The sequence below is a fragment of the Rhinatrema bivittatum genome, chromosome 5, assembly GCF_901001135.1.
Source record: "Rhinatrema bivittatum chromosome 5, aRhiBiv1.1, whole genome shotgun sequence".
Taxonomy (NCBI): domain Eukaryota; kingdom Metazoa; phylum Chordata; class Amphibia; order Gymnophiona; family Rhinatrematidae; genus Rhinatrema; species Rhinatrema bivittatum.
In genome coordinates this window covers 339,974,376-339,988,975 of record NC_042619.1, presented here as the reverse complement: position 1 = coordinate 339,988,975, position 14,600 = coordinate 339,974,376, and the positions used below count along the sequence as shown (strand labels likewise).

The following is a 14,600-nucleotide window of genomic DNA, read 5'->3' as shown; positions in this document are numbered from 1 at the left end:
TTATCACCAAATATCACCTAAAGTCATCCTATATCACACAAAAATAGCATTTATTGTGCATTACATTTTATTTAATGTGCTTTATAGCTATCTCACAGCTTAGTAAATGATCCCTAAGTCCATTATCTTCTTTTGTCCCTGTACAGATTGGTGTTGCCTCTTATTTTTGGGATTTATGAACTAGAACATTTCAAATTTTAAAATAAGACTTTTAAAATAAGAACTAGAAGTTCCATCACAGAAAAAATGGAATGTGTCTGCATTAGAGTGTGCACACCTTTGTAGTTGGTAGGAAAAAAAGATCAATGAGAACTTCACCATGAAAAAGCATATAAACAAATTAATCAAAACAAGATACGCCAAGCTGAGAATATTGCATCGATTGAAACCACTGCTAACAATACAGGACTTCCGCACTGTCTTACAAACACTAGGTCTACTCTCTTCTAAAACCACTGCAGTTATTTCAAAATGCATCTGCTAGGCTCTTACTAGGGACAAGGAAATTCAAACACATCACCCCCCTCACTAATAGCATTATACTGGCTTCCTGTATATTTCAGAATCCTTTATAAAGTATTCTCTAATTTTTAACATCATCAACAATATTAACCCATGTCTGTTAGGAGTGACACTTCAACTTTACACACCACAGAGAGCCGTAAGATCACAAAACAAAGGCCTTTTAATGGTGCCTTCTACTCGGAACATACACCTAATGCAAATAAGAGACCGAATGTTTTCCATAGCAGGCCCCAAGTTGTGGAACTCTCTTCCAGAGTCATTACGTCAGATATCGGAAAGAAAGAGTTTCAAACAAGAACTTAAAACGTGACTCTTTAGAAAAGCTGCAATTTAATGTAAAATACCAATATGCTAATAATTTCAATGTCAGTACCAGAAATAATGTTAGTGGAGAGTGCAATAAGTAATGAATGACAAAGTATATTTTTAGTTGACCAAAAATGGACGAATATGAACTAAATTAACTCCTAGAATATGTATGAATATGAACCAGAACATGTATGTATTACTGTGTTAACCTAGAATGTGAATGTTAGCACACAGTATGGGATAGATTTTCAAAGGGTTGCCCTGACTTAGACTGTGCCTCGGATTCCTCTTTGTCTGCCGCCTGACCCAGATTGGATTATACTCTGGACTCCTCTTGCTGGCCACTGGCCCACTCAGATGGCAGCTGTCAGTCCTCGCACCTAGACCCTACCTTTGTTGAAGCGTCTGCCTGCTACGGCAGAGAGCTCAGGGGCTCCTTCGTGGGGCCCTCTACCCTGTCGCGGTCCAAGAGTCCACATAAGTAACAGATAGCTGAAGCCATGGACTCTGCAGACCTATCCGTACTTCAAGCCATACCAGGATTAGCACAGAGAATTCAATAGCAGCAACACTGCCTGGAACTCCTGGTCAATTCCTTGGATCGCCTCAGCACTCGACTTGATGCCACAGCTACTCAGGCACCTACTCCTCCTCCTGAGACATCCAATATGGCTGCTGCTGCACCCGCCATACGCTTGCCAGTAGCAACATGGTATACCGGAGATCCTGCGCTGTGTCGAGAATTTCTCAATCAGTGCTTTGTGCACGTCGCTCTTCAGCCAGGTCATTTTTCTACAGACTCCATAAAGACCACCTTCATTTTATCCCTCCTTGAGGGGGAAGCCCTGGCTTGGGCCTCCCCTCTATGGTAGCGTGGAGATTCCCTCCTTCAAAATCTGCAGGAATTTGTAAAGACTTTCAAGCAGGTCTTTGACGAGCCAGGACGACTCACCATCGCAGGGTCTGACCTGCTTCGTCTCCGCAAGGGAGCTCACCCACTTATGGATTACACCATAGAACTCAGAACTTTGGCTGCCGAGCTTAACTGGAGAGAGGACAACCTCTGATGTATCTTCTTGGAAGGATTGTCATTCAGGATAGAAGACAAATTGGTGGCTCCTGATTTACCTGACTCACTGGAGGAACTTATCAATCTCGCTGGACGGATTGGCTGTCATCTTCAACAAAGGTCTCAGGAATTGAGAGCCCGCCAACCGGTACTTCTCTCCCCAACCTTTTCTCATCCTCGAATTGAACGTTGGAATTGGAGGGGCAAGCTCTCATTGACTCTGGCTCCGGGGGAAATTTTATCACAGAGGCTGTGATCCACCTCTTGGGGATACCGGTGGTTTCCCAGAACAGTCCTTTAATTATTTCCTCTATCCATGGAGACCAGCTGCTGGGAAGAATAACTTCTACTTCAGTTCCTATCCGATTTAGGAGTGGAGCTGTGTATATCTCCCATTTCTCGTGATCAAGAAGGCCATTCATCCAGTGGTCCTAGGATTGCCCTGACTAAGACATCATTCTCTGCATTTTAACTGGGAGACCTTGGAGCTAGTCAAATGAGGGCTGCTGTGCCAGGCTTGGACAAGGTGAAACCTCTGTCTACCTACATAGCGGCTATCACCCTCTCGGAGCTTCCTCCACCTTATGCAGACTTCGCTGTTGTATTCTCCAAGGCTAAAGCAGAGGAGCTCCCCTCCTCATTGACCATACGATTGTGCCATCAATTTGCTCCCAGGTATTACACCACCCTGCGGTCGGGTGTACCCTTTATCAGCTCCTGAAATGGAGGCCATGAACTTGTATATCAAAGAGAACTTGGATCGAGGATTTATCAGACGCTCTTCCTCCCCCGCAGGAGCAGGGTTCTTTTTTGTCTCCAAGAAAGATGGTTCTCTTAGGCCCTGCATAGATTATCATGGACTAAATGCCATAACTAAAAGAGACCATTATCCTCTACCCCTCATCATGGAGCTGTTCGACCAACTCTGAGGAGCTTGAATTTTTACCAAACTGGATCTCTGAGGGGCTTATAATCTAATACGAATGCAACATGGAGACGAATGGAAGACGGCTTTTAACACTCGCAATGGTCAGTATGAGTATTTGGTGATGCCCTTTGGGCTATGCAACGCCCCTGCAGTATTCCAAAATCTCATGAACGACGTCTTCCGAGATCTGTTAAATCATTGTGCCGTAATTTATTCAGACGACATCTTAGTCTTCTCCAAAGATCTCTCTCATCATCATCATGTTCGATTAGTTCTTCAGCGACTCCGGGAAAATCGACTGTTCGCCAAACTGGAGAAATGCAGTTTTGAATAGGAGAGTCTTCCTTTTCTTGGATACATAGTCTAGCCAGGATTTTAACATGGACTCCAAGAAGATCTGAAGTATTCTGGATTGGCCACAACCCTCCGGGCTCCGTGCCTTGCAGAGATTTCTGGGATTTGCTAATTATTACAGGAACTTCATTCCCAACTCTGATCACCACTCCTCTCACTGCTCTCACTCATAATGGAGCTAATACGAAGGATTGATCACCTGAAGCAGTCAAGGCATTCCAGGTCCTAAAGGAGGCCTTTCTCCAAGAACCATGCCTCTGCCACCTGGATCCCTCCCACCCCTTTATTTTGGAGGTAGACGCCTCTGATTACGCGGTGGGTGCGGTGCTCAATCAGCATTCTAGCACCGGAACTCTTCACCCTTGTTCATTTTTTTTCTCTGAGATTCTCACCTTCTGAACGTAATTATAGCATTGGAGACCAGGAACTTTTGGCCATAAAACTAGCGCTCGAAGAATGGCGTCAGTGGCTAGAGGGTGCGCAACACCTGATTACCATCTACAAGGACCATAAGAATTTAGAGCACCTGTACCAGGCACAGCGTCTAAATGCTCACCATGCCTGATGGGCCTTGTTCTTTTCTCGTTTTCATTTCAAGATCAGATACCGCCCTGCTTCAAAAAACCTCTGGGCAGATGCATTATCCCAATCCTTTGAGCCCGAAGAAATGTCGGAACCCCCCTCAACACATAATTGCCTGTGTCCTCTTAGCATCTTCAGTAACTATTCCTCCTGGTAAGACGGTGGTGTTTCGCCGTCTGCGACCTAAGGTCTTAAAATGGGTCCATGATTCGAGGATCGCTGGACATCCTGGACAAAAGTGAACCCGGGAGCTTCTTCAGAATTTCTACTGGTTGCCTCGAATGCAGACTGATGTGAAGGCCTATGTGGAATCCTGCCCCACTTGTGCCCTGCAAAAGCCATTGGTGGGGAAGCCGTGGGGACTATTACAACCCGTACCTCCTCCTAAGGAGTCCTGGATGCATATATCCACGGACTTTATTGTAGATCTTCCCCCGTCCGAAGGCAATACAGTAATTTGGGTTGTTATCCACAAGTTCTCTAAGATGGCTCACTTCACTCCTCTTCCAGACCTACCCTCAGCTCCAGAATTGGCACGATTGTTCGTCACATAAATATTTTGACTACATAGACTTCCTAAACATATTATTTCTGATAGAGGCACGCAATTCACCGCCAAGTAATGGCGCGCTCTGTGTCACAAATTCAACATCACCCTGGATCATACGACTGCTTATCACCCTCAGGCCAATGGTCAGGCAGAGAAAACTAATAGAACATTAAAGACCTTTCTAAGAGCCTATGTCAACCAACACCTGAATGACTAGTTTACCCTTTTACCATGGGCAGAGTTCTCGCATAATTCTCACGCTAGTTATGCTACCGGGACGTCTCCTTTCCAGATCGTCTTTGGGAAACAACCATTACCTCCATTGTCCTTACCTCTATCTGTACCCTCACCTGCAGCTCAATCCACTGTGCAGGAGTTGGGTGAGCTATGGATTCGCACAGAGGAAATGCTTAAATGTGTGGCTCGGAAAACCAAGACTTCTGCAGACCTACATCGCAGACCTGCTCCCCAATTTAAGCCTGGAGACAAAGTTATGGCTAATTACCCAACATCTTCGACTCTGCCTACCTTCCATAAGGTTGGCACGTCAATATGTAGGGCTGTTTCCCGTCCTCTGGCAAATTGGTCCTGTCACCTACCAGCTACGGCTACCCAGCTCTATGGGTATACATAATGTCTTTCACGTATCGTTCCTTAAGCCGCTGGTTCTTACATGGCCTTCTTGGAAGACACCTGCACCCACCGCCATTGCATCTGAGGATCAAATCTACCAAATAAAGGAAGTCCTGGATGTTCACCGGAGGAACCGCAAATGGGAATACCTACTTTCTTGGGAAGGTTTTAGCCCTAAGGAGAATTCTTAGGCACCTGCGTCAAACATCCTAGATAAGAACCTTCTAAGGACTTTCCACGCTACCTACCCTAGGAAATCTAGACCTCATGGGGGGGGGGCCCTAAAGGAGGGGGTACTGTTACCACTCACGGACCGCTGTGTCATGCCCGACCGCTGAATTCCGCCTCTGCCACAGGTCGCCCCAGGCGTGTGCGCAGCAGCCCTTTTCTTAAAGGGCAGCTTGACTTACCTTTGGGGCCTCAGCTACAGGTCACCTGTCTGAAGTGTTTTCCTGCGGTTGCCTGTTATCTCATCGGACTGTGCCTAGATTATTCTTGCTTGCTGCCTGCCCTGACTTGGACTGTGCCTCGGATTCCGCTTGCCTGCCGCCTGCTTCGGATTGGATTGTACATTGGATTATTCTTGTTTCCTGCCCTGACTTGGACTGTTCCTCGGATTCTTCTTTGCCTGCTGTTGCGTCCGTCGCTGCTCGATGCCCTCACTCCGCCCTCTCTACCTCTGTAGCGACTCCCTCCGGGTCTGTTGGATGGTTGCTGCCGCGGCGTCTTCTTGCCATCTTCCTCCGGCGTCCCCGGACCAGCTCGACGCTGCAGCTCCGCCATGTTGCCTGATGACATAGGGCACGCGCGTGCACTCCGATTGATGTACCAGCAAGGGCGTGAACTTCGGGGGTGTCTCCCTGAGATGGACGTCATCCGCTTCCAATATAAAAGGTCTCAGTATTTGCTCCGCTTCAAGCAGGGATTGATAGCGGGGATTGTTTGACTCACAAGTCTCTCTGCGCTACTCTGTCTCCTCGGACTTACCAGGGGTACCCGCTCCTCGGGGGCTTCGCTCTCTTTTCTTTATTTCAGATTGCAAATAGGAACCGGTACTTGCTCCTCGAAGACCCATGTTGTCACGCATCCCAGACTGTGGGATGTACCAAAGCTTCCCTACATAGGGTGGGCCCTCGATAGTCCTGCTCGAATGACCGTTGCGGATATTAAAAGCGGTCTTCCACTCGTCCCCGGGCTTGATTCGAACCAAGTTATAGGCTCCTCGTAAGTCGAGTTTCGAGAATACCTGGGCACCATGCAATTGGTCTAGCAGTATCAAGGGCAACGGGTAATGATCCTTGCGAGTGATAGCATTAAGTCCTCTGTAGTCGATGCACGGTCTTAGTGACCCGTCTTTCTATTTTACGAAAAAGAATCCTGCTCCAGCAGGAGAAGTGGAAGGTCGAATGAAACCCCGTGCAAGATTTTCTTCAATATATTCAGCCATAGCCTGTGATTCAGGTCCCGAAAGTGGGTAAATCCTCCCTCTAGGTGGGATGGCGTTAGGTAGTAGATTAATCACACAGTCGAATCTACGGTGGCAAGGAAGAATCTCCGCTCTTTCTTTAGAAAAAACATCTGAGAATTTGGAGTATTGATGCGGCAGCCCGATCTCGGTAGCGGTCATCGGTATCACTGGTTGGTGAGACCAGTGAATACAGACCTCCTGACATTCTGGCCCCCAGGCTGCAATCTGCAGGGTCCTCCAGTCCATAATTGGAGAGTGTTTTTGTAGCCATGGTAGGCCCAGGACCACTGGATGGACTGCTTTTTCTAAAATAAAAAAAGATATCTCCTCTCTGTGCAGAATTCCAGTGAGTAGCACTATGGGAGCGGTTTTACCGGTAACTCGTCCAGGCAAATTCTCCCCTTGGATGGAAGAAATAAACAGCGGGATTTCGCAAGGCTGTGTGGGAATCTGGAGTTGATGAACCAGTTCAGCCAGTATAAAATTCCCTCCTGCTCCGGAATCAACCAACGCTTGAGTGGTAAATGATCCATGCCCTCCTTGCAACGTAACAGGAACCACAATCTGAGGAGCGGGATCTCCCCCTAGGGTCTGCTCCTCAGAGACGCCTAGGATCGGTAGTTTCCCGGACGCTCGGGACATTGGGCAAGAAGATGACCCTTGTTGCCACAGTATAAGCAGAGACCCATCCTCCTTCGGCGTTGTTTCTCTTCAAGCGTCAGACGACTCCTACCAAGCTGCATGGGTTCTTCTTTGGACTCCGTAGAAACCTCAGTGGTAGCAGGAGCCACCAAAGGACGGGAGAAGTGGGGAGCCAAGGGTACCAGATGACGAGGAAGTCTGGATTCTTTGGCCCGTTGTTGAATCCTTCGGTCTATGCGACCTGCCAAATCGATAAGTGCGTCTAAGTCCTCCGGGAGGTCTCGTCCTGCCAGTTCGTCTTTTATGCGAGGAGACAATCCTTCCAGAAAAATGCCTCGGAGGCAGTCAGATTGCCATCCTAATTCAGAAGCCAAGGTGCGGAAGGCAGTAGCAAAGTCAGCCAAGGTCCCTGACCCTTGACGCAGATTAAGAAGTTCCGACGAGGCAGTAGCAAGTCTTCCGGGTTCATCGAATATTTGGCGAAAGAGGGAAACGAATCTTGTTAAATCGTTTAAAATCGAATCTCCTCTCTCACAGATGGGTGATGCCCAAGCCATTGCTTTCCCGTCCAGTAAAGATATGATGAAGGAAGTCTTTGTCCGATCATTGGGAAACTGGGTTTCTTGCAAGGAAAAGCGGATGAAGCATTGGTTGAGGAAACCTCGACAATTCTTAGCCTCCCCAGAGAAACGAGGTGGTGCTGGTAAATGTGAAACTGAGGCTGAGTTACTGGGCGGAGGAGGCGGTCAGGCTGCCGCTTCAGCTCCATGAGGAACATCCAACCGCCAAAGCGGCAACATCATTGTTGCCGCGTATATCGGATCAGGTAAGCCCCCTCCGGGGGGCTTACCTGTGGGATGTACTTGCTCCTCGAAGGCCCATGTTCCTGGACACTCTGAAGATTCTCTACTGCCTGGAAGCTATTGCAGATACAGACATTTGTGAGTTCCATCCTGGAACCAGGTACTCGCTCCTCGAGGTGGTTCTACTAATCTGTCTAATAAAAGAACTATCTGTGTCTGACTCCATACCCAAGCCTAGCCAGTGGTTCCTCTCGGATATCCTCCTGGGGGCGGAGTCATCTGCCATCGGTCCAAGGATCCACCTATCTACATTCCTCTACAGCTGAGTGCCCTCTCCAAGCACTCCGCTGGTACAGATTGCTACTTCTTCCCCATCAGGAGTCTTCAGCAAGAGATTCATAAGATTGCTAACTCCTCATGGAGATTCATAACAGATTGCTAACTCCGCAGTCTAGCCATAACAGATTGTTATCTACTCCCTCTACAGGAGCTGAGCATATCAGATTGCTAACTCCTCCCTTCTTGAGTAGATCATACAGATTGCTAACTCTTTCTTCCACAGGAGCAGATTCACAACTGATCGCTAACTCCTCCCTCTTTCAGGAGTCTGCAAACCAGATTCTTAACAGATTGCTAACTCTTCCTTCCACAGGAGCAGATTCACAACTGATCGCTAACTCCTCCCTCTTTCAGGAGTCTGCAAACCAGATTCCTAATAGATTGCTAACTCTTCGTTCCACAGGAGCAGATTCATAACACCTGCTGCCTGCCGCGGATTGGATTGTTCATTGGATTATTCTTGCTTGCTGCCTACCCTGACTCCCACTGTGCCTCGGATTCCGCATGCCGCCTGACCCGGATTGGATTATACTTGGACTCCTCTTGCTGGCCACTGGCCCACTCAGACGGCAGCTGTCAGGCCTCGCGCCTAGACCCTGCCTTTGTCAAAGTTACCGCCTGCTACGCCAGAGAGCTCAGGGGCTCCTTCATGGGGCCCTCCACCCTGTCTCAGTCCAAGAATCCACGTAAGTAACACTAGCTTTTGCGACCGTCGCTGCCCGACTTCTCCACTCCGCCCACCTTACCGCATTGGCGACTCCCTCTGGGGTTGATGGAAGGTTGGCTGCTGCGGTGTCTCTCTTTCGACCTCGTCCGGCATCCCCGGACCGTCCCGACGCTGCAATCCGCTATGTTGACCTGATGCCTAGGGGCGCGCCCACGGCGCAGCCCCGTCTCAAGTACCAGAAGTGGCGCGAACCTCAGGGGCGTCCCCCTGAGATGACGTCATCCGCTTCAGATATTTAAAGGTCTCTGAATTGCTAACAACTTGAGTTAGCAAGGATAAGGAATGGCAATGGACTCGCTACGTCTTTCCAAGCTACTCTGCCTCCTCGGACTTACCAGGGGAACCCGCTCCTCGGGGGCCTTGCTCTCTCTCTTACTTTGTAGGTTGCAGTCTGGAACCGGTACTTCGCTCCTCGAGGGCCCCTAGTTCCCAGACTTCTTCGGAATTCACTTCTGCCTGGAAGTCATCGCTGCCTACTACATCTGTGAGTTACCATCGCGCTCTCAGAGCTTTCCCTGGAACCAGGTACTCGCTCCTCGAGGGCCTACTTCATTCCAGCTCCTGGGCTTCTATGAGACCTTGTGTGAGTGTTACCATCAGGTTCTGTCTATGAACTCTGCATACCCTGCCTACTCACTATATTTCAATTTCTCTACAGCTCAGCCTCCAGGGATCGCTGTTCCAGTATCTGAGGGACTACAGCCCAGCCGGGCATTCCAGCTCACTACTGCCACCTCTGGTGGTTCAGTATACTGTCTAATAAAAGAACTAGTGTGTGTCTGTCTCCTAACCCTGAGCCTGACCAGTGGTTCCTCTCGGGATCATCCCCCAGGGGGCGTGGTCATCTGCCATCGGTCCAAGGATCCACCCACAACTCTCCTAAATAATATCAGATTGCTAACTCCTTGCAACTAAATAATAACACTAACTAGTTCTATTTGACTGCAATTGAGTCTGTTTATTATGATGAAAATGAATTTATGACCCATTATTACGTTTTTATATACGAGGCAGTTCAAAGAAGCTTCTTTTGGGATTTGTTCTGGCCTCTTATTTTGTCTTTGTTGTGCTAATTACATGAATGATAGTTGGAACAGCAGCAAACAGGATTTCTATGTTGCATGCTCAAAAGCTCCTTCTAGAAAGCATTCCAATACATACACAACACGGTCATATGGTTCATACGTATGACTTTGAGTTGCTGTTAGAGAATAATAACTGATAAGTAATTTTAGTATATCATGTTGCTGTTTAAAGGGAATTCCCATTTCATAGTAATATCACTGATGTCTACAGTAAAATTAGAAATGTTTTGAGCAGGCAAAGGTAGAAATTGTAATACCAAGGCTATGGGTGTAAACAGAGATCAGCATGGATGGAACCTGAGACAGATTTCTCACTTACATGAACAGAAAGAAAAGAATCAGAAAAAATTGACAATAATAACTGTGAAGGAACGAGTAGAAAGATGGGAGGAAAACAATTTATTGATTGAATCAAAAAAGCCTAAAGCATATAAAAGGCTAGCATGGTCAAAAGAGTCAAAAACAGGCAGGCAAACAGTTAAGGAGGACATTGTCAATGAGGGACCAAGTCAGAACAGCTAGATGGAGGTGGCCATAGTGTTATAGTTTATTTTAAATGTAATCATAATAACTAACACTTATGCTAAACATTACGCAAAGTTGAGATTGTTTTTCAGTAAAGTATTGTTGTTCAGTAGGACTAACAATTTCTCTTAATTAGTTCAGCTTTTTTGAAATGCTTGTGAAATGTGACCGAACTGTGTGTTTATCTCAATTCATGGCATTTTACTGGAATAGGTCGTGAATGGTCAGATTGGTCCAGTGAATTGCGAATTCCAGGCGATGAACTAAAATGGAAGTTTGTTAGTGATGGATCTGTAAATGGATGGGGTTGGAGATTCACAGTGTACCCAATAATGCCTGCTGCAGGTAAGGACTGCTAGTTTATATGTATAGGTGTTTTCCTTGTACCAATGAACATTCATTGGTAAAAAGTCCCATTGTACTATGTTTTTAAGGCATGGAATGTTGCATACATACCGGATCTTCAGTATTTGGAAATCTTATAATTTTTGAGAGTTATGATGTTACTAAACACAATTTCTGAGTCAAGTATTGTTCTATAAATAACAGTTACAAATATCTGTCTTTCACAAAACAAACACCAGTTTAATGACTTTAAAAAAATAAAAGATCGCATCCACCTAGAAGGAACTTCTAAATAATGTAAATGCTATAACTAGCCTTTCAATAAGCATGAGATTGTCTCTATAAAATCATAGATAAGGATGCTTTGTTGATTCATGACAATAACATGTGGTGGATATACAAAGCACTCTAATTCGGTTCATCACCATTGATACTAAGCTCTAGAACACACTATAAAAGCCAATAAAATTAATTGCACTAAAAGTACATATATGAAAACGAATTTATTATTTACATTCTGCAGAGCTATTAAATGACCCCAAATTAGAAACAATCACTGCCATTGCTAAAGGTCTTAACTGTGCTCAGATCCACAAGCTACATACACTTAAATGGAGGTAAAATTACAAAGGGACTGGTGACACCTTATAGACTTGAGACATGGGCTTTTAAGGACAAGAATCCTTGATGCATTTAAGTTTCTAAAATGAAATGTGTTCTAAATCTGTAATAATAAGTTATTGGCCAAATGCAGATCAGCCTAGACAAGCATGTCAGTTTTCAGGTCAGATTCAAGAAAACACAAATTTGAAGAATACCAAAGCAAGGTCTACAAAAAGTACATTATATTAGAAAGGAATTAACAAAAGAACTTGATTCACCTTGAAACCACAAAGGAGTATGTGGTGAATATCTGCTTGTCAAGTCTAGTGTTTTAAACAAAAAACAAAAGGAAACCCACTATTCAAATTTTGAGTAGAGACTGTGTGTAATACTGAATATCAGTGAATTGGGTGATAATGAGTGTATAATGAAGTATGTGGAACCCACTCATCTGCACTCTGAATTCATTTATAGGTGAGTAGAAACTTCAACTACATGTGGAAACAGATGGGAAGCCAATGTAGTGAATTGAGAGAAAGATCTTATGGACACCGAAGGAAGATAAGTTGTGCTGCTGCATTTTAAATAGACTGCAGCAAGAATAAATAGGAATGGGTTGCAAGTTTGAATTTGAGGTGATAGAGAATGAGCAAGAGTTTTGGTAGTGCTTTCAGAAAAGATGTCCAAATATAATAAATATAATATAATGAGAGGTCACAGTGGTGAGAAGTAATATATTAAGTGCACAAAACCACTGAATAGATTCAGTAACAATGAGTATTATCTAGAGATCTTCATCTACCAGAGCAGAACATATTCGCTAAACACTGTTCCAAAACACATTTTTTGAGGAACGTTAAAACGTTTCAGAACCACTCAATTGGTCTCATATGGCTTTTTTAAAGACATTTTTCAGAATTAAATATAAAATCAAAGTTTATTATAAAAAAATAAAAGAGAGCACTTCAGTTTAGTGAATTAGAGAAACATATGCCAGCATCAGTATTCAAGTTCTGTCTTTGAAATGGCGAGAACCTGAATGCCTGGATGACAGATTTTGATGATGTTATTGAGAAAGAAACAATCTTTTTTAGCAGTATTTAGGATATCTCTGTGGTGCTGTCGCAATGGATGCTGCATATGGGCCAGTAGGTGGCGATGTTTCTTCCTGCTTATAAAAAACAAGGGCTTTAGTTAAACTTTACTTGGCTGAGGACTACCAGTATAAGGGGTGTTGTAGAGTGGGGACCTGACCTGTTTCCTCATCTATAACTTCACATAGTACTTACAAAGCTTCCTACGCCAAATGCCTAGCCCCTTTACATAAGCTTAAGATTGACTCTTTCATATAGAAGATCAAAAGAACCAATATGACAACCAAGCTGTGGTTTAATTCAAGATTTTATAACTTAAGAAAGCAAGTTTCCAGGGGATTTAAAACAATTGCAAATACCCAACAGGAACACCATTTTGCTTTGGTCCTAACAATTACTTCTTTCCCATCTTCAAACCAATCCTTATAATATTGCTTTTTCCCTAGAGAGCCCTTCTCCCTGCTCTCAGTATTTCACCTTAATATCCAGCCCAGTTAGGGCTAACTAGTGACAGTCTTGCTTTCCTGATCTTAAGTTTCTGCTAACTACAAGTATATTCTTATGAAGGTTCCTAGCTTAACTTCCAGGACTTAATTCCTCCCAGTTTTAACTTCCCCCAGACACCTACGGTTTACTGCAATTTAATCTGGCTACATAACAGTGCACATATCTGAAACTTTTAGCAATGCACATACTAGTGAGATTTAAGCTGTTTTAACCACTCTAATCAGCAAAAGAACTTTCACCAGCTGCTCAAAAGTTTACCAGGAATTAATTACTAATTCCCTGTACGTACCAGGATCAGTCCAGACACCTGGGTTGTGACTCCGCACCAGCAGGTGGAGACAGAGCAAAACTTGTCGGGCTTCCCTACATATAGTAAGGTGCCACCCACAGCCCCTCAGTCTTTCTCCGTCTCCAGCAGCTGGGGCAGGGTCACTCACAGCCTCTGGGATCCCTGGGGGAAGTTAGCTAGTCAGGGATTTTTTTCTTTTGGTTGGATTTGGTTGGTTTCGATTGGAGAAGTTTTAAAAAGTTAAAAAAAAAAAAAAAAAGAAGGTAAACAAGAGAAGAGGAAGATCAGAAGACTCCCTCGTTCTGGACGCCTCCCAGGGGGGTTGTAAGGTCCTGAGGGGACCATCCTCCCCTGGTCGAGGCCGCTGCTGAGGGTCGAGGGCCCGGCCTTTTGCAGGCAGCAGCGTCGGGGGTGACACCGGGGAGCCCGGTTCACTCACCCCCGCGGGAGCAGAACATCAGGACCGGGGACAGCGCAGATGCAGCGCAAGTAAAAAAAAAAAAAAAAAAAAGTGTTCTGTTTAATTTTTTATCTCGCCGGCTCTCCGTTCCTTCCGTCCTCGCCGCAGTTCGCAAGTCTTGTTTTTTATTTAAAGTAAATTTAATTGACTTTACCGTTCCTTCGTGTTTGGCGCGTTAGAGGAATGACTCAGGGCTCTTCTTGTCGCGTGTGCGGTTCGGCGCGCGCGAGGCTGTCTCGCGATGGGGTTTTGTTTTTTTCTGCGTTTCGGGAGGAGAGGGGCCGTCCGGGGTCGGTCGGGGGGGCCGGTCTCGGAGGGTGCGATCGCCGCCGCGGGGGAGCCAGTGTGAGGAAGGCAGTGCCGTCCCGTTCCCGCTTAGCGCGGGAACGGCGGCCATTTTAGGAGCATTGCAGGAGGCCAAGAGGAGAGCTGCAGGGAATGGCGGCCTACCTCCTACACTTTTCCCGCTGCAACGACCACCCGGGGGCGGCTCCCCGAGGGGGGCCACGTCGCCGGGGGAGGGCAGTGCGGATGAAGGGTCCTCTGGGTCGGAGGCGTCTTTGTTCAGAGGATTTTGCGCTTCTAGAGTGGACGCAGCTGGCGCAAGTTTTTCAACGGCTTTTCATTTAAATCAGTCGGTGGAGCTCCCTGCTTCCTGCAGGAGAGCAGTCCAGAGATGAAGGGTCTACGGACCCTCGATGTGCGTAGGGTTCCCCCTCCTTCGTTACCTGGAGATCACTCACCCGTTCCGAGTTTCCGACCA

The 14,600-nt window shown here is 46.0% G+C and overlaps 1 protein-coding gene across 1 annotated transcript in view; it reads left to right on the top strand.

Annotated features, from left to right (window-relative positions):
• LOC115092958 (E3 ubiquitin-protein ligase HERC2-like) overlaps positions 1–14,600 on the top strand; it is a 2,733,734-nt gene that overhangs the window by 1,908,401 nt on the left and 810,733 nt on the right. Inside the window, 1 exon segment of the mRNA XM_029604466.1 lies at positions 10,753–10,884. Within this exon segment, the coding sequence (XP_029460326.1) occupies positions 10,753–10,884 (132 nt within the window).